The sequence below is a fragment of the Pelodiscus sinensis genome, chromosome 25 (assembly GCF_052426305.1).
Source record: "Pelodiscus sinensis isolate ZL-2025 chromosome 25, ASM5242630v1, whole genome shotgun sequence".
In the NCBI taxonomy this organism is placed as follows: Eukaryota; Metazoa; Chordata; order Testudines; family Trionychidae; genus Pelodiscus; species Pelodiscus sinensis.
Window position 1 is genome coordinate 1,808,702 of NC_143076.1, and position 22,531 is coordinate 1,831,232.

General features: G+C 56.7%; 1 protein-coding gene and 1 long non-coding RNA gene across 3 annotated transcripts; one reads left to right on the forward strand and one right to left on the reverse strand.

Moving 5' to 3' along the window:
- Positions 1-576: 576 nt before the first annotated feature.
- Positions 577-17,009, reverse strand: LOC102454163 (E3 ubiquitin-protein ligase TRIM11-like). Of its 2 annotated transcripts, none has more exons than XM_075909486.2 (7): positions 16,840-16,951; positions 15,020-15,456; positions 13,798-13,893; positions 11,263-11,493; positions 10,721-10,743; positions 10,519-10,622; positions 577-2,698 (listed from the first exon to the last, which is right to left on the reverse strand). In XM_075909486.2, the coding sequence occupies exons 2-7, from the start codon at positions 15,434-15,436 to the stop codon at positions 2,496-2,498; spliced, it is 1,074 nt and encodes a 357-aa protein (XP_075765601.2). In that variant the 5' UTR covers positions 15,437-15,456; positions 16,840-16,951; the 3' UTR covers positions 577-2,495. The 2 variants fall into 2 exon arrangements, with proteins under 2 accessions (XP_075765601.2, XP_075765602.2); XM_075909487.2 differs by lacking the exon at positions 577-2,698 and adding an exon at positions 4,188-5,151 and having other exon boundaries at positions 16,840-17,009.
- A 137-nt stretch (positions 17,010-17,146) lies between these two features.
- LOC142820497 (uncharacterized) lies at positions 17,147-21,687 on the forward strand. The gene is made up of 3 exons (XR_012897716.2): positions 17,147-17,292; positions 18,292-18,426; positions 21,149-21,687. It is a non-coding gene; the product is annotated as an uncharacterized LOC142820497 (long non-coding RNA).
- The last annotated feature ends 844 nt before the right edge of the window (positions 21,688-22,531 follow it).

A 22,531-nucleotide genomic window follows, 5' to 3' on the forward strand; every position in this document is an offset into this window, starting at 1 on the left:
TGGCCTGCCCCCCAGCACATTCCCATTGGCCAGTTTCAGGCAGAAACCGGCCAATGGGAGCTGTTTGTTGGAGTAACAGGCAGCCAAGCAGAAGTGCGCCCCTTTTCCTGGGCTCAGTTATTTATGAAGCACATGGCCAGGCAGGCCAGCCAGCTGGCTGGGAAGCATTTTAAGCTCTGCAGGCTGGCAGGCCAGTTTGGCAGCTGGCAAGTAAGTCTCTTGGCCACAGCCTGCATCTGGGACCCCCGCCCTTTCCTGCCCCAACTCTCTGCCCCCCCAACATACCCAAACCCTCTGTCCCCCTCTTACACCCACACCCCCTCCCAGATCTGGTACTCCAATCTCCTGTCCCAGTCACAATCCCCTTCGACCCAGGTCACATCCCAAACCCCTGCACTCCAGTCCCTTGTCCTAGATCACAACTACCTGTCTCATCCCAACTCCCTCCCAGAATCGTCTCCCTCCTGCACCCCAATCCCTCACCCCAAGTTCCCTTGTGCACCGCACCTCCATCCCGGACCCTGCACCTCCTCCATTAATAGCATGGAAAAGTGCAGCCCTCGACCACTTTCCAAAATCTTAGAGTGCCCCCCCCCCCCCATCAAAAATGATTGCCCACCCCTGTACTAAGGGCAGATCTGCACAGCAGGACTAGAGCCGAATTCAGCGACACAACTTGAGCTATGTCAATTGTGTTGCTGCAGTCTCAATCACTTCACTCAGGTTTTGGCGCTGTCTGCACAGCAGGAGGAAGTGTGAGAAAGAGCTCTCTTCCTCTGACTTCCCTTATGCCTCCTAAAACGAAGGTTACAGGAGTTGGAGTAGGAAGTCCTCCAGCTCACCATCATTTCGACATGTCAAAATAACACTGCGGTGTAGACATACTCTAAACGTATGGTATGACAACAAAAGTATCATCCTTTCCATTGATTTATGGCTGGGAAGAAAGCAAGCTTCACCAAATTCCATGTTATTTGTCATTATGTGCCAGTGTCTTCAATACAATTAAGTTAATTTGTGATGACTCAGTAAAAGGATCCCTTCTCTGTTTCTTTACCGAACTACATTTGTTGTGTCTTTATAACCAAGGACATGAAGAGCCCAACACTTCACTGAAATCAACAGCGGACACTGACAGTACATCGGCTGTGAATAAAATAAACTAAAAAGAGGTTATTGCAGCAGAGATTTCTATGGAGAGGAAGACAGGATGTGAGGTTGGGGACTGTGTGGTATTAATTGATGCAGGAGCAGGCAGGGAGGGGTCATATCTCAATTACTAATGATATGTATTAGAAAGTTGAAAATCGCATGAATTAATGCAGCCAAAAGCCCAAAGAATGTTATGAAATCACGTGGATCTAATTAGATTGGTTAATTCATTCTGTGGTTTTTTTCACCTATGAATGTTTGAAGGCACAGCGCAGGAGGGGGTGTATGAGCCCTGCTTTCTAGAGAAAGCCAGTCAAGACAAGAGAGCGAGGGAGCAGCTGCACACACATGTCGCTGTGCTGGTTATGACACATGGACATTGTCACTGAACAGTCTGACAATGCCATAATGAATTGGGTGCGAAGAAATGTTTTGGATTTCTCAAAGTGCCGCAGCTGAAATACACACACTGTATACAAATGTAAACACGTCAAACGTTGATATCGACATGAGGGAAGAATAAAGGTCAATCATTCCATTTCTAAAAATAGATTTTTAATAAAAAGCTGCTGAAATGTAAAAGAAAAGGTTCCGCATCCATTTTTTCCCTTCATATTTGACATTGAGATGTCACAGCGTTAGAAAATTCGGACAAGAGTGAAAGTCCCCTTCTCCCTCCCCCACCATCTGCTCCCTCTGGGGTAGGGGATGGGGCAAGGTGAGGGCAGCACTGTCTGACCACATTTCGCAGCAGTTTCACCCTGTGCTGGGGTGGAGCAAAGCCAGGGCGGGGGGAAAGGCAGCCTGGGTTCTTTCCAGCCAGGGAGTCCTATTCACCCAGCCTGGGCTGGGCTGCCAGGTGTCCGGTTTTCCACTGGAGGCTCCAGTTACAAAGGGAAAGGGGCAGTGACCGGTTGGCACAAAACATCCAGGTACCTGCAGTATCCAGCTCCCATTACTGGAGGGAGGAACAGCAGCGCTGGGAGGGGCCAGTCGGTGCCGCAGGGTCAGTATCAGGGGCAAGGATTCCCTCTGGCCTGGGCTGGCACCGGGCAGATGGTCAGGGGAGCCGCGTTGGTGCCCCCAGGGTAGAAATACGGGCGGAGCGTCCCAGAGAAGGTGTCGATGAAGGTGAAGAGATGGGACCTGTCAGTCACATTGTAAAACGAGACCTCGCCCGCCTCGTAGTCCAGGAAAACCCCCACCCGGCTGGGCCTGGTGCTCATGGGGAGGGTAGTAGGAGAGACAGAGTATTGATTCCCATTCCTCAGCGTGAGTCTCCAGTAGTCTTTGTGGGTGAACTCCCCCTTCCTGCTCGTAGATTCCCTGCAGACCCCCAAGTCTCACTTAGTCTTGTCTCCCACCTCCACCTCCCAGTAACGCCTCCCGCCCACAAACCCCTCGGCGCCCAGCACAATGGGATATTTCTCAAATCTCTCCGGGTTGTCAGGCAGATCCTGGTGCGTGTCTCCGAGTCTCACACTTTTCCGATCCTCAGACAGGACGAGGTTGGGATGAGCCGTGTCTGGATCCAGCTTCACGTCCACTGGGGAGAGAGTCACAGAGTCAGGGCCGGGGGCAGGGGCGGATCCCTGGGGTCAGTGGGAAATTAACCTGCCCCCCCCGTTAATCGCTGTGTGTGGGGGGGGTGTTATTGTCTGAGGGGAGTCAGGGCCCCTCTGCCGGTGAGGAAAAGAGCGGGAAAAGAGCAGGAGGAGCGGGGGAGCGGTGGGAAGCTGTCACTGGGGGGAGGGGCAGGATAATGCTGGGAGAGGAAAGGGGAGGGGCAGATGATGGGGCAGAGGGGGAGGGCTGGAGGGGAGGGAGCAACCGGAGGGCCAATGTGGGGCAAGAGGAGCAGGCACAAGGGGACAGAAGGCTGAGGGAAGGGGCAGTCCCCAGGAGGGCTGGGTGGAGGGGCAGATGCAAGGAGGGCAGAGGGGGAGGAAGGGAGCAGAAGGGGTGTGGACAGAGGGGTGTGGGGAAGGGCAGGCCCTAGGAAGGCAGAGGGGGGAGGAGATGTGGGCACCAGTGCGGCAGAGATGGGGTGGGGCCCAGAGGACCCAAAGGGGGGCCCAGGGAGGAGACCCCAGGCAGGCCGAGGGGCAAAGGGAAGAGCAGGCACCAGGGAGGCAGATTCCCAGGAGTGCTGTGAGCGAGACACGAGGAATCGTCCTTCCGCTCTGCTCTGCGCTGATCAGGCCTCAGCTGGAGTCTTGTGTCCAGTTCTGGGCCCCACATTTCAGGAGAGAGGTGGAGAAATTGGAGAAGGTCCAGAGAAGAGCAACAAGAATGATGAAAGGTCAAGAGAACATGAGCTAGGAGGGGAGGCTGAAGGAATTGGGCTTGTTTAGTTTGGAAAGGAGCAGACTGAGAGGGGACATGAGAGCGGTTTTCAAGTATCTAAAAGGGCGTCACAAAGAGGAGGGGGGGAAGTTGTTCTACTTGACATCTGAGAACAGGACAAGCTGCAATGGGCTGAAACTGCAGCAAGGGAGATTGAGTTTGGACATTAGGAAAAACTTCCTGCCTGTTGGGGGTGAGACACTGGAATAAGTTGCCTGGGGGGTTGTGGAGTCTCCATCCCTGGGGCTCTTGAAGAGCAGGTTGGACACACACCTGTCAGGGATGGTCTGGATGGTGCTTGGCCCTGCCGTGAGGGCAGGGGACTGGACTCGATGACTCTCGAGTTCCCTGCCAGTTCTGTGATTCTGATGAAGGTGAAGGCAGAGAGGGGCCTCAGGGAGCTGGAGAAGTGACCAGAGGGGCTGGTACCAGGGGCTAGAGGGGATGAGATGCAGGATCAGGGAGGCAGAGGGCGAGGGGCAGGGGAGAACAAAGCAGAAGGAGGAGGGAATGTGAGGTACCAGAGTGGGGATGGGGGAGGGGAAAGGAGTTTGTGCTGAGGGGAGAGGGGTGGGGCAGGAGGAGAAAGGGGAAGCAAGAAGGGGCAGAGTGGAAGAGGGGAGACAAATGCTGGGGGACAGGGATGGGGAAGGCACCAGAGCAGATGGGGGTGGTGGTGGCAGGTTTGATCCTCAGTGGGTGGGAAGGCGGGGGAAGGGTGAGTGCCAGGGGGCTAGAGAGGTACCGGGGGAGGGGTGAAAGGCAGAGGGCAGAGGAGGAGCAGGCAGACGGGCAGCAGTGGGGCAGGAGGAGGGGCAGGTACCAGGGCTAATAGGAGCCAAGGGGAGACAGTGAGGGGAAAGGGCAGGAGGAGCGGGGGAAGGCTGGGAAGGTGTTGGTGGGGTGGGGTGGGGTGGGCGGTAGGGGACAGGATGATGCTCAGAGAGGGAAAGGGAGGGGCAGATGAGAGGAGCAGAAGGGGGGCCATGAGGGCAAGAGAAGCAGGCACCATGAGAACAGAGGGGGGGTGAAGGGAGGGGCAGGTTCCAGCTGGGGTTTCCCTAGGACACCCAGGGGGGTGTACACCAGTGCTCCCTCCAACTGTTCCTAGCTGTGTGCGGAATACATTTTATGACGTGCACTGAGGCGCACCCAGGAGACACACGGGCTGTGGCCACGTGAACGCTCTGCTGGTCCACTGGGTGGCTCCTGACTCTTCCGAGCGCGCAGAGCAGGTGTGACAGCAGGGCCCAGACGAGCTCTCCCGGCTGCTCTCTGTGCTGGTGTCAACGGGGCTGGTCCGGCTGCTCTGGCCAACCCACTAGTGTGTAAACCGGGTCTGAAGGAGCACCCCCCCCCCCTAACAGCTCGTGAGGAGATGAGTGGGGGAGGCACCAGGCCCAGCCTGTATTGCCAGGGACACGCCTGCCCTGCCTGGGGCCCGGCCTACAGAGCCCGGGATCCGTTCTGTCTGGGGCTGGGCACAAACCACTGAGGTGCCATGTGGGGTCATGAAATGCCGGGACCCTTTTAGTGTCTGAGTGACGGGCAGCAGCAGAGCTGGGCTGGGCCTGCCTGGGGGAGGCACCCTCAGCACCGAATCCGGGCTCGTCCCAGCCCTGGCACCTCTGGGCTCACAAATTCCTGCAGCGCCTACAGACGAACAGAGAGACGACTAGAGTTGTTGTTGGTTTCTCAGGTGCTACAGGACCACTTGTTGGTTTTTGAGGCTTTTTAAAGATACTAACTCATGTGGCCCCCTCTGAGACCACTGGGCCCGGCGGCTCCCAGCCCTGGCACCTCTGGGCTTGACTCATCAGCTGGGAAAGTAACAAACGTGCTGGAGCCCAGCCCCTCTCCGGTGACAGGTAAAGCCCTGGCCACCCCCAGCCGCTCTGTGCTGGGGAGCAGTGTGGGGCTGCCGGGTGCTGGTGAGGAGAGGGCAGGTGGCCCAGGGGTTTGCTAGCCCCACAGGCCCGGTTTGCTGGCCCCTCTCTCCCGTGCAGAGACAGAGCTGCCTGGGACAGATAACAGAGTTTGTGCTGGATCTGCAAAAGAGTCAAGAAGTCCTGTGGCACCTTATAGACTAACATGTATTGGAACATAAGCATAAGATTTCGTGGGCCTTCGCTTATGCTCCAATACATCTGTTTAGTCTATAAGGTGCCACAGGACTCCTTGTCACCTGGGCCAGATAGAGACTTTGGCTTGGTTCAGTTATGACTGGAGGTGCAGTCACAGAGCTCTCAGAGCTGAGCACTTCTGGGGACAGTGTGTGGGGGGGAGGAGGGGGAAGGAAGAGAGGGGTAAGCCTGGCCTGCACTAGCCACATGGTTCCCCACTCAGAGCTGCCCTCTCAGAGCTGGTGGGACCTTGAGGGATGGGCTGAGGGCATCGGGGGGAGGGAGGCGAGCAGAAGGTGCCGGGGCCGGGCGATTGGGGACGGAGCAGTAGAGGGAACGGTGGCTTAGAAACAGCAGCAGCCAGAACATGGGTCTGTGGGACTGTGTGTCAAAGACTTTTCTCCAGACCTCCCCCACTATCCAACCTGTCGCCCACTCCCAGTGTCCGGTCCCCAGAGACTGGGGACACTCAGATCAGGCTGGCACATCCCTGCCCATCCTGGCTCAGAGCCACTGACGGAGCGACCCTCCGTGAACGGATCTTGCCCTTTCTGACCATGCTGTGACTTTGGCCTTCACCCCACCCCCGGCAGAGCCCCGCCGGCCGACTGCGCTGCCTGACGAAACGCTGCCTTTATGTGGGTCAGTCTTGTTGCCTGGTCACGTCATTGGGTGCCCCTGGCTCCTGTGTGCGGTGAAGGGGAAATGACACTTCCTGACTCACGGTCTCTCCTGCCCACATTCTCCAGGCCTCACGTGGCCCCAGGGGCAAGGAGGGGGTGGGAGATGGGGCAGGTGACAAAGGGAAAGAGAGAGGTGAGAAGGGGTTGGGGGGCAGACCCCAAGGGGCAAAAGGGTGGCAAGGGGAGGGCTGTTATCAAGGGGGAGGGTCATGAGGGGCAGGTGCCAGGAGAACAGAGATGGGCAAGGGAAGGAGCAGTCTCTCATGAGGGAGGGGGCTGAGCAGAGGGGCAGAGACAAGCAGGGCAGAGAACAGAGGGGCAGGCACCAGGGGGCAGAGTGGGGACAAGGGAGCAGGGCAGCACGGGGGGGAGAGTTGGTGTGGAGAAGGCAGGGCACAAGGGGGGCAGAGGAAAGTGAATAGAGGGGTGGGACCCAGAGGTTGGGAGGTGAGAAGGGGAGGGGAGGACACCAATGGGCTAGAGGAGGAGGGAAGGGAAGGAGCAAACATCTGGGGGCACAAAGGGGTCAAGGGCAGGGACTTGCACCAGGCTGGCAGATGGGAGAGGTGGGCCCAGGAGGCCAGGGGAGGGGAGCACAAAAGGGCTGGCACCAGTGGTTTGGGGACGGTGCAGGTGTCCGGAGGCAGGGAGGAGGGGAGGGGCAGAACTAAGGGGAAGGTGGAGGGGGGTAGGCAGGAGTGTGAGGCAAGGGGCAGTGTGAGGGAAGGGCTCATGCTGAGGCCTAGGTGGGGCAGATGCCTGGGGCTAGCGGGCACAAGGAGCAGGAGAAAGGGCAGGTGCCGGGGCTCAGGGGTGCAGCCTGGAGTGGGACAGGCCCCAGGGCCAACAAGGAGACAGCTATTGGAGGTTGAAGGGGGCAAGGGAAGGGAGGGCACCAGAAGGCAGGGGGAGGGGCAGGTGCCAGGGGACAGAAGGGGGAAGGGAGGGGCAGACAAAAGGAAAGGGGAGGGGAGGGAGGTGGGTGCCAGGACAGAGGGGGTGAAAGGAGGGGGGCATGAGGAAGGTGGGGGGTGGGGCCAGTCACATGTGAGGTGGCAGAGGGGCATGAGGAGAACCGGGGCAGAGGGCGGTGAGGGGCTGGGCACAGAAGAAGGAGGTTTGGGCAGGCATTGGAGGGCAGTGAGGGAAGGGGGAGGCAGCAGGAAGGTGTGGGGAGGGGAAGGGGAAGGGCAGGAGATCGAGGGGGTGGAGCGTAAGGACGGACATAGGAAGAGGAGGGTAGACGTGGGACAGGCCGTCATTTCCCTCTCCCAGCCCCTTCCCTAGGGATCCTAGGAGGGGCAGGGCAGTGGAGGATGGGAGGGGGGTGCAACTGCAAACCAATGGGCTGTTGCCAATGAGGGTGGTACGGGGGAGGGGAGGGGCAATTCCCCACTTCCTGCCCCCTCCTCCTTGGAGAAGCTGCACTGGGGCCAGTCCCAGTTCACACCACGTGGCTGCACTGGGGGTTTGCACGGGGGCAGCTGCATCGGTGCAAGGGAACCCGGCTCCCTCAGACGCTGCTGTGCCGGGGCCGCGCCCCTCCCCTCACTGAGTTATGGGTCAGTAACTGCAGGTCACTGGGGTGGACTCTGGGCTCCCAGGTGGGGCTGCCCCACTGTGCTGCAGAGCCAGTCTCACCCCCACGCTCTGCCCAGGGCCCTGGGCCGTGTTTAGACCCAGGGGAGCATCTGCAGCAGCAGAGACTGAGGGACCCCACGTCAGACCCCCGGAGCCCAGCGGTTCCAGCCCCCACCTGAGGGGGGACCCACATTCCCATCCCTGCCCCGCCCCACACAGGGAAGGGACCTGGGGCTCCCAGCTGGGTCCCAGCCCCTGGGCTACAGGCTGGAAGGGAAGCGGCGGCACCTGGCTCTGTCCATGGACACTCGCCAGCAAACTCAGCCTGGGGCCAGGAACCGTTTCACTGGACCCCAAATCGAATTGTTCTGCCGATGAACCATTAGCACCCGATTGCCCAGCCCCTCTGCAAACCTGCCTGAGCAGCTGACAGTGACAGGCAGGCCGGGCTCAGGGCACCAGCTGGACACTCCAGAGCGGCTGTGAAATGTGCCCTGGCCAGGAAAATCCCCCCAGCCCTGATCTCAGCCCACAGACCCGGCTGCCAGTGGAGACTCGGCTCCAGCCTGAACTCTCTGCCCAGAGCGACGTGTCCCCTGGGCCCTGCGAGCGGCACAGACCCTCTGCCGCTGCCCCAGCGTCTCCCAGCACCGGCACTGGCCACAGAGCCCCCCCAGAGCCCAGGGGCGCAGGTGTCCCCAGCTAGCAACTGCCCCAGCCTCCCCCGGCTCCTCCTGCCCAGCCCTGGAGCAGACGCACTGGGGGTCTCACACCCGGCTCTGCAGGCACAGCAGGTTCGGCTACACAGCCAGGCAGCACCTCCCAGAGCCGGAGGGGGCGGGCAGACCAAGGTTTGTGGGGCTCCTGCTACAGCACAAAACCAGCCGTAAAGACCTTCCGGCTCAGGCTGGAGCGGGGGCTCTGAAGCCCGGGGACTGCAGGGGAAGTTCAAACCCAGGCTCCGGCCCTAACCCCAGCATCTACCCAGCTGTGTTTAATGCTGCAGGACAAACCCCACCAGCTGGTGTCCATCTTGCCGGCTCTGTGGCTCGCCAAGGAGGCTGACGGCAGCACGGCCCAGACACACTCCAGCCCGTGGGACATTCGCTCTCCCAAATGGGTGTCTGGCCATGAACCCAGCACACTGCACGGAGGAGGGTCAGAGGGAGAGACCAGCCAGGGGTTTCAGACGCCCCACGGCTTATCTGTGATACCTGAGCCGCACCCCCAGACTCATAGCTTGGCAGTTGGGGCGCTGGAGCGGCTCCCTGCGGGACCCTGAAAGGACGCCCCAGGGAAATGATACAGCCAGCGGCACTAGGGCACAGCCGGCTCTGGGCCAGGGCGCTGGGGCAGACGCTAAATGGGATTCAGCATTTCTGGGGGTTCCCAGGAGGGGATGTGAAGCGCTTGGACTGGGCTAGTGAACAGCTCTGCCATTTGTAGGCCCAGGTGCGGGGTTCTTAACAACCCTGCCCAAGCAAGTAGAGTAGCCCAGTGACCGTCTACAGGGGCCACTGGCAGAGCAGGACAGAAGCCCCCAGCGTGTGGCTCTGGAGAGCAGTCAGGCCAAGACACTGACAAAGGCCCAGGGGGTCAGCAGAAGAAATTCTGCTCCAGCGCCCCAGAGGCCCGGCAGCCACGGCAACAAAGCTCCAGCACCTGTGTGAGCCGGGGTCTGGTGAGATCACCCACACGCAGGAGACACCCACGGCTCCCACACGGACCAGGTGCCTGGCACCGCCCCACACGGAGCAAGCGGCAGCTGGAACGGCCAAGACCCCTGGCCAAGGAGCCTGACCCCGGAGGAGCAGCAGCAGGTGGAGACCAGAATCGCTCCCAGCTGCTTCCCCCACAGCCTGGGCCTCCTGCTCCCCAGAGCTCCTGGCCCTGCAGCCGGCATCGACTGTGCAGCCTCCATCAACCTGGACACACAAACCTGGCGGGGCCCCTTCCATTGCCCCTGCTGGAGGGCGGTGGGGAGGGCAAAGCAGCAGGGGTAGGATGAAGGGGCCTGAGCATCACTCCCAGCCAGAGCTCTCTGACCCCTCCCAGCTCCCCTCCCTCTGCTGGAGCTTCCTCTCTGCCCCCCTCGCTGCCATGTGTCTGCCTTTGCCCTGGGTCTCTGTGCTGGGCTCTGGGGGGTCTGGACGGGGGCAGCTCAGGCTCAGACAGCAACAGGGTCGCACTGGAGAGGGAGTCTCACCCACCGAGCAGCAAATCACTGAGCAGCAAATCGCCCAGGCCAGGGCGCAGCAGCTAGACCGGCCCCTCCCCGGACCAAGGAGCTCGGCCAGCCCTCACCATGTGCCAGGAGAGAGGCACAGACACGCCCTGGGACCCATCTGTGCAGCCCTCAGCACATGGGGCCAGGCCAGGCCTCACAGCACCTGCTCAGTGGCAGCAATGACCCCCAGCCATGGAGGGTCAGGATGTTAGGGTAATGGGGCCAGTACCGGTCCCTGGGCAAGAGCCAGCAGGTGGGTGTGAGCAGCAGAAAAACTCCCCAGCACTGAGCCCATCAGCCTCCAGCTACTGCACAGCTCACAGCCTGCCAGCTGGGACCAGGGGCCCCAGGCTCTGCCCAGAGCCCCCCGCACCAAACAGCTCGATGTCCCAGGGGCTCCACTCACCTGCAAATCTGTTCAGAGCTTCCCTCATATCAAGACAAATTTTATACCCGCGCTGCAGGTCGGCAGAAATGGCTTCAGGTCCCTGGAGTTTCATGTTTTCACTCCTAGGAAGCAAACGTCTCAGCATCATCAGCTGCTCTGTGCCGGCATCACCACAGGGCCCCCACCAAGAATAGGAGGGCAGTGAAAACGGGACACGCACCTGCTCAATGTGCTTTTCGCATCCTGAAAGGAGAAAGAGAATCGATGCTCTGTATTAGCACTGGGGGCATGAAATGGAGCATTTTCCATTCTGGGCACCAACTTTTCATGTAGAAAATAGATTAACACTTTGGGGCTTCATTGTTTTGATGGTAAAATCTCCTCCACCATTTTGCATTAGCACTTGTTCCACTTCCATAAGTGAGGCAGGAATGTAGCTCAGTAGCTTTCCTTCCTAGGGACCCAGCCCATCCGTATCTGTGTTTAGCGACTGTGCTGAGCTCATTGTTCTGGACTCACAGAAGGGATGGGTTTAGCCCCGTATCATTTTGCATCATCCATTTAATTTCCCATCACCTCCCTGGATCTCCATAATCAGAATTCCCCTCCTACACGAGCTGTAATGTTTGGAGCTGATGGAGCCCTTGGCCGGATATCGCCTGTGAGCACCGCACATAGCACATTTACTCTCACTCCTGGGCTCCAAACCCATGGATCCGAGCTGTGATTCTGGCTGGAGGCAGAGTTTTGACGCCTTCTCACCTTCAGCAGCTCAGTAACCGGCTGCTGACACTTCCCCTCGATCTCTGAGATCAGCTGCTGCAGGGAGGCACTTTGCTGGGAGAGTTTGGAGACATTTTCCTGTAGCCGCTGCAGAGTCTCCCGCTCCTCCTCCGCCAGCCTCTGCAGAAGCAGCTGCTCCTCCTCCCTCAGCAGCGTGTGCAGATTGTTAAATTCAGCGGCAATTGTCTCCCGTTTCGCCTGCACTTTCCTCTGGAGAAAGGAAAACACAGGTCAGATGCTGAGTTACAGATACAGACGGGGCCTCAGTCCATGGCACAGGGAATGTTAGATCAGTGTCTGGTTTGTAGGTATATTTCCTTCTTTGGGAAACGTACCATAACGTTTTTGGGTTTGGTCAATGGGGTTATCCAGGGTGCTAGGGAAAGCTGCAGTGTGTTATTGCAGGTGCCATGGGATGCACACAGGGGAATGGGAAGAAATGGGGGGAACAGGAGAGATTTACAGGGGGCTCCAGGTGCAGGCCACAGGAATGCCTGTGGGTCAGTCGTCTACAAATCAGTCCCCAGCCGCAGGGCTCTGAATACAGCATCAGATGCAGAACCAGAGGCACCCAGCTCTGCGCATTTCAGCCCTTGTAAAAAGCCATTTCTACCTGGCTAGTGAGACACCCTTTTCTCCTCTCACCCCGGCTGCTGGTGTGTCTCACACACACCCATTTTGCCCCAGGGGTTCATCCCCGGGATACAGACAAGGCCAACGACGGTCACAGGAGCAGCAGCAGGTGACTGGGATGAGGTGGCCACATGATGGCAGCAGAGGTTGTGAGGTGACCACGCTCTGCCTGGCTTCACACTAACCCGCCACCCAGCTCTGCTCCTTCAGCGGTGTCCTGGCTGCAGTGGAGGTGTGATAGCACCATGTGCAGATACACCCCAGCTAGTCTTGATCTAGCTAGCTCGGGTGCTGGTAGCAGGGGAGTTGCAGCAGCAGTGGCTGGATAAGCCCACCCAGGCCCCTGGGCAATGATTCAGGTGCTAGGCCCAGCTGGCTGTGGGTGCCCTGCACAGACGCACCCTGAGGCAGATGTTAGGATTTAAAGTTTTATTCTTTCTATATTTGTATGTTAGGTTTAATAACGTAGCAATGTAAGGTAACCAATTATCATTTTATTAAATTAAGCCCTTTAGTAAGATATATATCCCTTGGTTTTAAAGTGTAGTGAGTTTAGAAAGTAGAGAGAAGGAGTGTTGGTATTATGTCTATGTTAATAAGATCAGAGAAATGTTGAAGGTTGAAGTCTTAATTGTTTGATTTACAATGTCCTTTGCTTTGCCCAATATGAGATGCTTTGTTCATATTGATGTATTATGCTTTTCTTTGCAAGGGCTTGTAAAAGTTTGTTTGTGTGTGGAAGAGTTATGTATGTATCGGGATAAAGATGTGAAAGTTGTGGCTCAGAACCAGATGGCCAAGCAAAGAGGGATGGAGCCTGGGTGAAAACAGACTCACTGGCGTCAGAAGGACCATTCCTAACCATCCGTGCGCACCCCTAGTCACAGAATGATTGGGTTATTGGCAGATGGACAGCATCAAAGCAGAGCTAGCACCCCTGAAAGACGATTGATTACAGGATGAGCCTTTGGAGATGTTTTGGGAACTACTGACATAACCAAGAGAACACCAGAGAACACTCTCTGACACAGCAGAATTCCAGACTTCAACAGAGAAAAGGGTTATAAATGCAGGGTGCTTTGCTATGGAACCTTGGGTTCATCTTGCTACCACCTCCAGAGGAGCATCGGATCGATCGACCAACAAAGGCCCTGCTCTCCCTCTGTGATCGATCTAACTGGCCATTACATTGATCCAGACTCTGGACTGATAACTATGACATCGTCTGGCGGGAGTGTGAGTGACTGAAAAGCATATGCAATTGTTGTGTTCTCACTCAATGCGGCGTACTGCCTTTTCCCCTATAAAAGATCTTGTGTGCTTTCTTGAAGCATAACACAGATTTCACAAAGAGCAGCTGGTTCAATGCTCAGAAGAGCTCAGCTCCCAGCATGCCCCAGCCAACTGGCCGAGTGATTCTGAACCTCTCTCAGGGGGGTGAATCCTCTGCCCAGCTCTAGTGTCTGGCCCAGGCCCTGGACAGATGCACTGCAGGCTTTGTGGGTGGAGGAGGGGAAAGGAACAACCCCTGTGTCCTCCAGGCTGCAAAGACACCGTGGAGCTATTTCATGGAGGCCCCTGAACCCCACGGGCTGAAACAGCCTCTGTGCCCCCTGCACCTGCGGGAGTGAAGTGAGATCCGTGATATAATGAAAACACTGCGCCCACTATTGCTAGTGTGACCCTATCAGAGCGCACAGGAGTGGGTCTGCATCACCCCACCAGGGTCAGGAGCTGCTGTGCTGAGACCCCCACCAGCGACACAGCCTGATGCTGCTGGCACCACTCCTGTGTTACAGGGCAAGGAACCAGAGAAGCTTCACACCCGCGCCCTAGAGCTTTACGGCCTCTCACCCCTGGGAGAGAAACCCAGACACCCACCTGCCACTCTGTCGTTTTCTCCTCCTCTTTAGACGTCAGCGCCTGGGCCTCCTCCAGCTGCTTCCTGAGCGGGCCCAGGGCCCCCTGGAGTTTCTCCTGCAGGGCATCGTGGATGACAAACAGCTGTTATCTGCCTGTCCGAGGGATGGCGAGCACCTCACACACCAGCCTTCCCCGCGCACGCAGGGAGCCAGCCTGGAAGGAGGCAACCGCTCAGCTCTGCCAGCCCCAAAGGCACCGTGGAGGCAGAGATGCCCGGCTCCGAGCAGGGGCTCTGCCTCCCGCAGCCACTCAGGGCAACTCCACCCAGCGTGTTAGCTCAGGTGTCACGTCCCTCCAGCCAGTGGGTCAGAGGAGCTGGGGCGGGAACATTGCTACACCGCACTCTAGACCTGGACACCAGATTCACACTCTCCTCTCCCGCAGCCCCTGGGGGCCTCCCTCACAGCAAAGGGAGGGACAAGGGAGCCCTGGGTCTGGGGGAGCAGACACCTGTAATTGTAACCGCTCCTGGGCTGTGGAAACCCGGCGTTCTCATCTCCTTGGGCAGAGATTCATTCGCCCAGCGCAGCACCGTGCCGTGCGAGGGCTGCAAAATCCCCACTAACCAGACAAACATCCAGTTAACCTAATGCTTGGCCAGTTAACCGGACTACGTGGGACCTCACTGCTGGCTCCTGCCTCTGCGCTCCCAGGCCCGCCAGGGACAGAGGCTGCTCCAGCCGGGACGCTGAGGACGTCCCTGCTCCAACTCTGCTGAGCCATGGTCTTCTGGATAGCTGTGCCCAATGTCACCGCGGTAGCAGAGCGTCCCCAGCCACGGTTACTTCACTTCGCTGTACCATGGAGAAGGGGGGGGCCCCAGCTGAGAGGGTGGCAGGGCAGAGCAGGCTGCCGGTCCACTTCAGATCCCGCCACCACAGGAAGAGCAGGAATGGCGGCCGACCCCTGCTGTTGCCCCACATCAGACCACCCAGTGACACCTGGTTCATGTCAGGGGACAATGGGGTGGAGCAGGAGTTGGAATTGGGGGAAGGGGTGGAGCAGAGGCTGGATGCAGCTGAGGGTGGGGAGGGTGCCCTAGATCTCATGTCCTTTTGGGGACAGCACTGGCTGTAGAGTCAGCACCGATATAATTAAGTTTATGTGAGCTGCCCATGTCACCCTAACACCACAGTGAGCGCCAAGGCCCAGAACCCGCCCTGCAGAGCCTGGTCCCTACCTTGTACTCCTGGGCAGCATCCTCGATGGGCAGCACCTTGTGCGCTTGGTGCGCCCAGGACTCTCTGCAGATCACGCAGATGGGAGCTTGATCCTCCCGGCAGAAGAGCTTCAGGGCCTCCTGGTGCTTCTCGCACCCTGGCTGCCCCTCAAGTGCTGGCCCCATCGGGAGCCGCAGGCATTTCACCAGCTCCACCAGGTTCCCCAGCTGGCGGTTGGGCCGCAGGTGTCTCTGTGTGATTGTCTCTCTGCACTGGGGGCAGGAGAAGTTGGGCTCCGACTCCCCCCAGCACTGGCTGAGGCAGGCCCGGCAGAAGTTGTGCCCACACTCGATAGACACCGGGTCTGTGAAATACTCCAGGCAGATGGGACACGTCACCTCCTCCTGGAAGCTCCTGGCCAGGTCGCTGGCAGCCATGACCTCTCCGCAACCCGGCCCTGAAAGAAAAAAACCCGCCAAAGTCAGAGCCCCAGAAATGCCCCAAACAAGTACCAAGGTACCTAAGACAACTTAGGCAGTTACAGACACACAGAACCTTGCCTGTTTAAAAGTCTCTGGGGGGAGCCGTGTTAGTCTGTAACTAAAAGAAGCTTAAAAACCAATGAGTTTTAGTGGGTACCGCCCACTGCTCCGTGTTTGCCATCTGAGGCAGTGGGTTGTGCCACAGAAGCTCATGACATTCTCCAGATTTTTTGCTAGTCTCTCTGATGCTACAGGGCCAGGTGTTTCTTAAGGCACCCAGAAGCTGGCACTGGTCCAGTTAATAGGCCTAGGCAGAAGCTGAAGTACTGCGTCCCTTACAGCGAGCTGGGACTGGAGAGGGATCCTGGGGCATCTATACAAATTGTTTGCTCCTACTTTGCTTAGGTGTGTCACTGTCTGGCGGATGCAGTGGGATTTTGCTCAGTGTCATCAACGGGCTGGTCCCACGGCCACTGTCAGTTACTGAGCAAAAATCCTCTCAGGTCTGGGGCTTTTCCTCACAGCTTTTAATTGCAGCATCATCTCCTTTCTGGAAGGAAGATGCTGCCCTGAGTCTCTCTCCTTGTTGGGAGCCAGAAGGGGCAGTGGGATTAATCACCCCCATTTACCCCTCATGTTTCACAATCAAATTCTGTTCCCCTTTGCACTCAATCATACTGGGGTGCTGCTGAGGCACGTGACTCATCCCATCATTAATGATCATCAGAGACAGGGTCCCATTTGGGGACCAGTGTCCCCCAGCAGCTAAGGCAGGGGTGGCCCCCCCAACAGGGTGTTCTACTGCCCCAGGTGGGGAGGAGAATGGGGGTGATAAGGGCCCCCACCACCCCAGGGCAGGACCCAGAGTGGCCACAGACACCTGCTCCAGGCCCTCATGTTCCCCTCCCCTCTGGCCCCACAAGCTCAGGACCATGGGCTCTAGGGGGCTGCCCCCCTTGCTCAGACACAGCCAGGGCCTGGGCGGGTACGTGGCTGTTCTGTGCCAGCGACAGGGCACGGCTGGGTCACTGGGGTCGAGGGCAGAGTCACCCCCCGAGACTCAGCCCCACTCTACCCGTCCCAGCTGCTGCCCCTCCCCCGCTGCGGTTCCCCCAACTGCCCTGGAGACTTCTGGCTCCATCTCCCCCCCCCCCACCGTGACAGTGTCCCCCCGGGGCACCCTGCTGCCTGGGTCAGAGGCTGATCCGACTCCCCGTTTTCCCTTTTCTGTCCGACCCGCCCTACCCCCCCAGGTACCAGAGTCGCTCTGTGCCCCCCAGCTGCCCCCTTCTGACACGGGCTGTGACCCGCTTTGGGGGCCCCCCCCCCATCAGACCAAGGTCCCGCCCCGCTCTCACCCCGGGGAAAGGCCCCGCCGGGCCGAACTCGCAGCAGCGCTCCGGCTCCGCGGCACGTGCGGAACCCCCCGCGTCGTGACACGCGGTGCCGGCCCCGCCCCCTGCCTTCGCTGCTGCCGCCCGGCCCGGGCGCCCAATCGTGCGAGGCGGAGGCGGGGCCAGGCAGCTCCGGGTTAGAGCTAAGCCCGGGCGCGGATCCCAGACCGGAGTCACCCACCCGCTGCGCACGCGCGGTCCGACCCCTCCCCCCTTCTTCTGCCGCGCGCCGGCCGGGTTTTCAGTGCGTCCTTCCCCGCCAGTCACTCCCTGCCCCGCCCATGTGGGCGGGGCCTGCTGCAGTGTCTGACTCTGTGGCGCGAATTCTGAAGGAGCCGTTGGGGCCGTTACTCGCCGCGCGCCTGGTTCGACATCCGGTCAGTGGCGTGCAGGGCAAGAGGAATCGGAGGCGCTGAGGTGAAGTGGGCGGGCGGATGCGGGCAGAGCAGATGACATATCAGATGGGGGCGGGGCAGATAAATAGCTTTTGCCCCCCTCCCCCCAAATCAGGGACTTGGGGGGGGTGGAAGGTAGAGATCACGTGACAGCGACACCGGTGGTGTGTGGCGAGCTGCTCCCCAGGATAAAACTGACAAGGTGGGGGCGGGGCAGCCGGTGGGTTGTTCCCTCTGCTGCCCCCATCAGCCCTTTCCCTGCCCCCTTGCTGCCTCCTCCCTGCCTCTTCGGATCCCGCAAGTCCCCCCGCAAGTCCCCCTGTCATGATTATGGGGGTTATCCAGCAGCCTGGGGATTAAGGGGTTAACTACACCTAGCCAGGTGGAGTGACCAATAGGAACGTAGGTGGGACTTTCAACCTGGGACAAAGGAATTTGGGTTTTTCCCTTTCTCCTTTTGTCTCGGGGAGAGAGTTCTCTGCAGCTACAGAGAGGGACAAGCATGTCTCTCTCTCTCTCTCTCTGCAAGGCACCATTCTTCATTTTCTGTAAGTAGGGTAAAGTTTAGGTAGTCTCGTTAGGTTTTATTGTTTTAAGGATTGGGTATGGGATCTGAGATCTGGCACTGCCTAAAAGATGGTTTGGCTTTTCTTTGTAACTAAGTTCTAGGCCCATGGAGTTTCTCCATGAGTATATTTTGTTACCTTCCTATCTAGTCATTATGCTTGCAACAGGAATATTGTTGTAATAATAAAAGTTCTTTCCTTTCTTTTTATTAACCTGGCATTGGTTAATAGTGTGCCCTGATTTTTATTTTAGGGGTGAGATTTCCCAAATGATCTTTCCCCTGGTTTCTTTAGCAACATTTGGATGGTGGCAGCGGAAGTTTTATTCCCAAGATCTAGGTTTTTAAGATTTTGGGGGAAGTTTTATACCAAAGACTGGTAGATAAGGCTTTGGGGTACACTTGCTGGCCCCCACTTCTGCATTCATCATGCCGTGACACCCCCCTTCCACGCAGGTCATCTGGCAAGAAACTGCTGATCCAAAGCTGAGGTTGTGGAACCCCCATTCTGTGATTCTTGTCCTCGCTTTCCTGTTGTTGTGAGTCCTACTCCATAGTTGGCCCAGTGCTGTGGGTGTGAGAGATGTGCCTGTAAGTCCCTGCTGAGAGTGTGGGCCCTGCTCTGCCTGGTTCGGAAGGGAACAAACACAAGTCCAATTAACAGGGGCTCTGACACTCCAGCAGTTGGGCCGTCCAGCCCTTCAGCTATATTCAGACCAGGCCGGGCAGAGCCTGTTGCACTTGCTGAGGGGGATTCTGCAATGGCAGCCTTGGGAGCCAGGTCACATGCCAAAGCTGTCCCATGATGCTGCCAGGCTTCCCCTTCACTGACAACCGGTGTTTTATCCTTCCCCTTCAGTAACAACCGGCCATTTCCCCCCCCCCCCCCCCAGCCCCTGTGGGACTTGCTCCTTTCCCCAGGAGCAGCATGAGCACAGCTCCCTGTTAAAGCTGCAGCTGTGGGAGACGAGACATCAAGGCATGAATTTTCACCCATGGCTAGTGTGCGGTGACCCACACTCTGGGGCAGCTGGAGGTGCCTCCTGAGAGCTGATTTTTGGAGGGGTGTGATCAATCCTTCCTGTGTTTCTGTCTCTTTGCAAGGGCTTGAATCTGGCAGCTAAAAGTAGAGGAATATGCATTTGTAAAAGGGAATTTGTGGCTTTTTACTGCCCCTAGTGTGCTCCAGTGGCCTGATTGACAAGGCATTGGCTTCCTAAGTCAGGGACTGTGGGTTCAAGTCTCATCTGGGGTGACAATTGAGATGTTTCCTAGCAGATGCAAAGTCTCTTTGGCTTCCTTTTTGCCATGGCAGCTGTGAAGTGTTTGAGCCCCTGGAATTGCCAGTTCTTGCTGCTGCCTAAGGCACCTTTTTGAAAGGGTCACATGTGAGGAAGGCTCTGATAGGCCAGCTAGATCAGTTGGTTAGAGTGTTTATGAAATCTGCTACGTCTGTGCTCTTTCATCATCATGTCAGAGCTCACAGGTCAAGCCCACGCTTGGCTTCTGGGTGGAACCTGCCTTGCTAGTGTGGCAGCCCCTTCTCAGGGAGTCTCCTCTAGTGTGGTCCCCCTGTCATGAGGGAGGCCCACTCTCACCTTAGGGATCTGCCCCTCCACCTCCAGGACAGTGCCTCTCAGGACCTTTGATCGCCTGCCTCCACTGTGAGGTCCTTCGGGGGGTCCACTCCCTCTGGACCCCCAGGGCCTCCGCTCCCAGAAGGAATAGCGCTATCCTGTTCTCTAGACCAGAGCAACTCTCAGCCAGCACCAAATAGGAGGGTCTATTGAGCTTTGAACACAGCAAAGGATTTATCAGACCAGTAGACCTGGGCCCTCAGCCCTGCCTGCTCTGCTCTGAGTCCCCAGAGAAACAGGTCCCAGTCTCCCAGCAGAGCCTCCAATATCCCCAGCAACAAACCTCCCCAGTTCATTGTCTTCTCCCCAGGTGAGAGGGTCGCCTGGCCCCTCTTTCCTCCACCACCTCTTGTCGGTCCAATGTTCTCCCCTTGCTGGGCTCAGCTGGGCCGGTTGCCAGGGTCCCTCTCTGCAGCCCATTGTCTGTCATCTGGCCAGAACCCGCTGTGTCCTCTGAGCAGGGTTGGGGTTACCAGGGTCCCAGACACCACGGCTCCAACTCTGGGCTGTTCTCTGAAACAACAAACTCCCCACCTTTGTCACATTCATCCAGTAACTTCCAGGCACTGAGTGCCCCCCTGTATGCAACACCCCCTTTTCAACCCCCAAAAGTCCCCACTTCCTCACACATGAGGAGTGCCAGTGGGTGGAGGAAGGGAAGGGCTGGGGTGACACAGGCAGGCTCTGATTGGGAGACTTAGGAGCAGGGACAGCACATGAAGCCCCTTCCCTACCGCTATGAAACCCTTTTCTCACTGGTGTGTGGGGATGGGGGAAGCAGGGAATCTGCCTGAGGCTTCTTGCTGCGTTTGCAGGCCAGATCCGATGGCTTGATGGGCTAGATCCAGACCTTTGGCCTGTATTGTCCAGGCCTGGCTTAGAGGGAACCTTGGCTCTGGGCTGTGGGGGAGGGGTGCTGTGGAAAGGCCAGTCTTGCCTTCCTGGGCAGGGTATGACGACGTTCATTTTGTGCGGCACGGCTGCCAAACATCCCAGACAGAGAATTAGAGTCCAGACGCACCCCTTCTCCCCCCCCCCAGCCTTTTGCAGCAGCCAAAGTAGCTCAGTTGGGAGAACATTAGACTGAAAATGTAACGGTCCTGTGTTCAATCCCAGGCTATAGCAGGGATCTCTCTGCCAACCCAGACTTGCTCTTGTGTTTGATCATCATCTCACTGTTTGCTAGCTGTCTACACTAGCGGCTTGAATTTCCGGAAAAGCACTGACGATCTCATGTAAAATCATCAGTGCTTTTCTGGAAATATTATGCTGCTCCCGTTTGGGCAAGTCTTTTTCCGAAAAACTTTTGCGCAAAAGGGCCACTGTAGACAGCAGAGATTTGTTTTCCACAAAAAGCCCTGATCGCGAAAATGGCGATCGGGGCTTATTTGTGGAAAAGCGCGTCTAGATTGGCCACGGACGCTTTTCCGCAAAAAAGTGCTTTTTCGTTAAAAGCATTTCCGGAAAATCATGCCAGTGTAGACGTAGCCCAGATGTTTATTTAACAGAGATGGAGAGATGCCAAAACAGACTAAGCCACACGGGCAAAGGCTTCTGCCAAAACATGGGATTGAATCAGGGATCTTTAGACAAATATTGGCCCAAACAAGCTACTTTGGCAACTGTCTTAGTGTTTTTGAGACAACCACTTCTCTCAGGCATGTTTTTCTCCGCAGCAGCACACAAGAGAGAAGCTGTTGCCAGTGGCCCTGAAAGGCAAGATGAGCTTTGCCTGTCCCCCACCCCCAACCTGACTCTCTACTTGGCTCCATTCCTGCTGCTTTTCCTGGGGTGTTCCAGTGGCTGAAAGGGGCTGTGGCTGCAAATGGAGGAGAAGAAGATGGGCAGACAGCTGTGCTGCCTCTGAGATTTTCTATCCATGGGTGTTGTAAGTTTCATAATGTGAACTCCTAGTGAGGTCGTGTGTGCTTGTGCGGATGTGCACCATCCTGGCTTGGTGCCCACTGATTGCTAACAAACAGCTAAGCTAGAGATATTTTTAGATTGTTTTTGAAGAAAAAATACTGAAACAAGGGATAATTAACAAGGTTCGTGACTTTATTTATTATGAAATCAAATACTAAGAACATTAACATTGCAATTTCTTCAGTTGCCATTTGCTTCTTATACGTATCTGTTCCTTTGAGGCATAAAAGAAAATTGTCCATCTTCTTGATTTAGCAAATAAAATATGATGATTTGTATGGATACATGACATGAAATGGTTGTTACACTTTATGCTTGAAATTTAATACTATGTTATTTAATGGGCTCGGTGCGGAGCACTGTTTGAGCCCATACAGATGTGGTCTCCTTACCTCAAAAAAGATATTTTGGCCTTGGAAAGGGTTCAGAAAAGGACAACTAAAATGATTAGGGGTTTGGAATGGGTCCCATATGAGGAGAGGTTAAAGCGACTGGGACTTTTCAGTTTAGAAAAGAGGAGACTGAGGGGGGATATGATAGAGGTCTATAAAATCATGAGTGGTGTGGAGAGGGCCGATAAAGAAAAGTTATTTATTAGTTTCCTAAATAGAAGAACTAGAGGACACCAAATGAAATTAATGGGTAGCAGGTTTAAAACCAATAAAAGAAAGTTCTTCTTCACACAGCGTGTATTCAACCTGTGGAACTCCTTGCCAGAGGAGGCTGTGAAGGCTAGGACTATAATAGAGTTTAAAGAGAAGCTAGATAATTTCATGGAGGTTAGGTCCATAAAAGACTATTAGCCAGGGGATAAAATGGTGTCCTTGGCCTCTGTTTGTCAGAGGCTGGAGAGAGATGGCAGGAGACAAATTGCTTGATCGTTGTCTTTGGTCCATCCTCTCTGGGGCACCTGGTGCTGGCCACTGTCGGCAGACAGGATACTGGGCTAGAAGGACCTTTGGTCTGACCCAGTACGGCCATTCTTATGTTCTTATACTGTTCCCTGTTATCTAGGAAACAGGGTTTTAAATCTTTCAGTTGTTTCCATATCTCAAATCTTTCCTTCTTCAAAGGTGGGGCAGGTTCAGCTCTGTGGGAAGGCTGACGGATGAAATCCTTCTGCAGATTTTATT

Coding starts and splice junctions, on each gene's coding strand:
- LOC102454163 (XM_075909487.2), bottom strand. CDS start 15,436: ATGGCTGCCAGCGACCTGGCCAGGAGCTTCCAGGAGGAGGTGACGTGT. Junction 10,744..11,262: donor CGGTTACTGAGCTGCTGAAG/GTGAGAAGGCGT, acceptor TTCTCCTTTCAG/GATGCGAAAAGCACATTGAG. Junction 10,623..10,720: donor GCGAAAAGCACATTGAGCAG/GTGCGTGTCCCG, acceptor TTTGCTTCCTAG/GAGTGAAAACATGAAACTCC.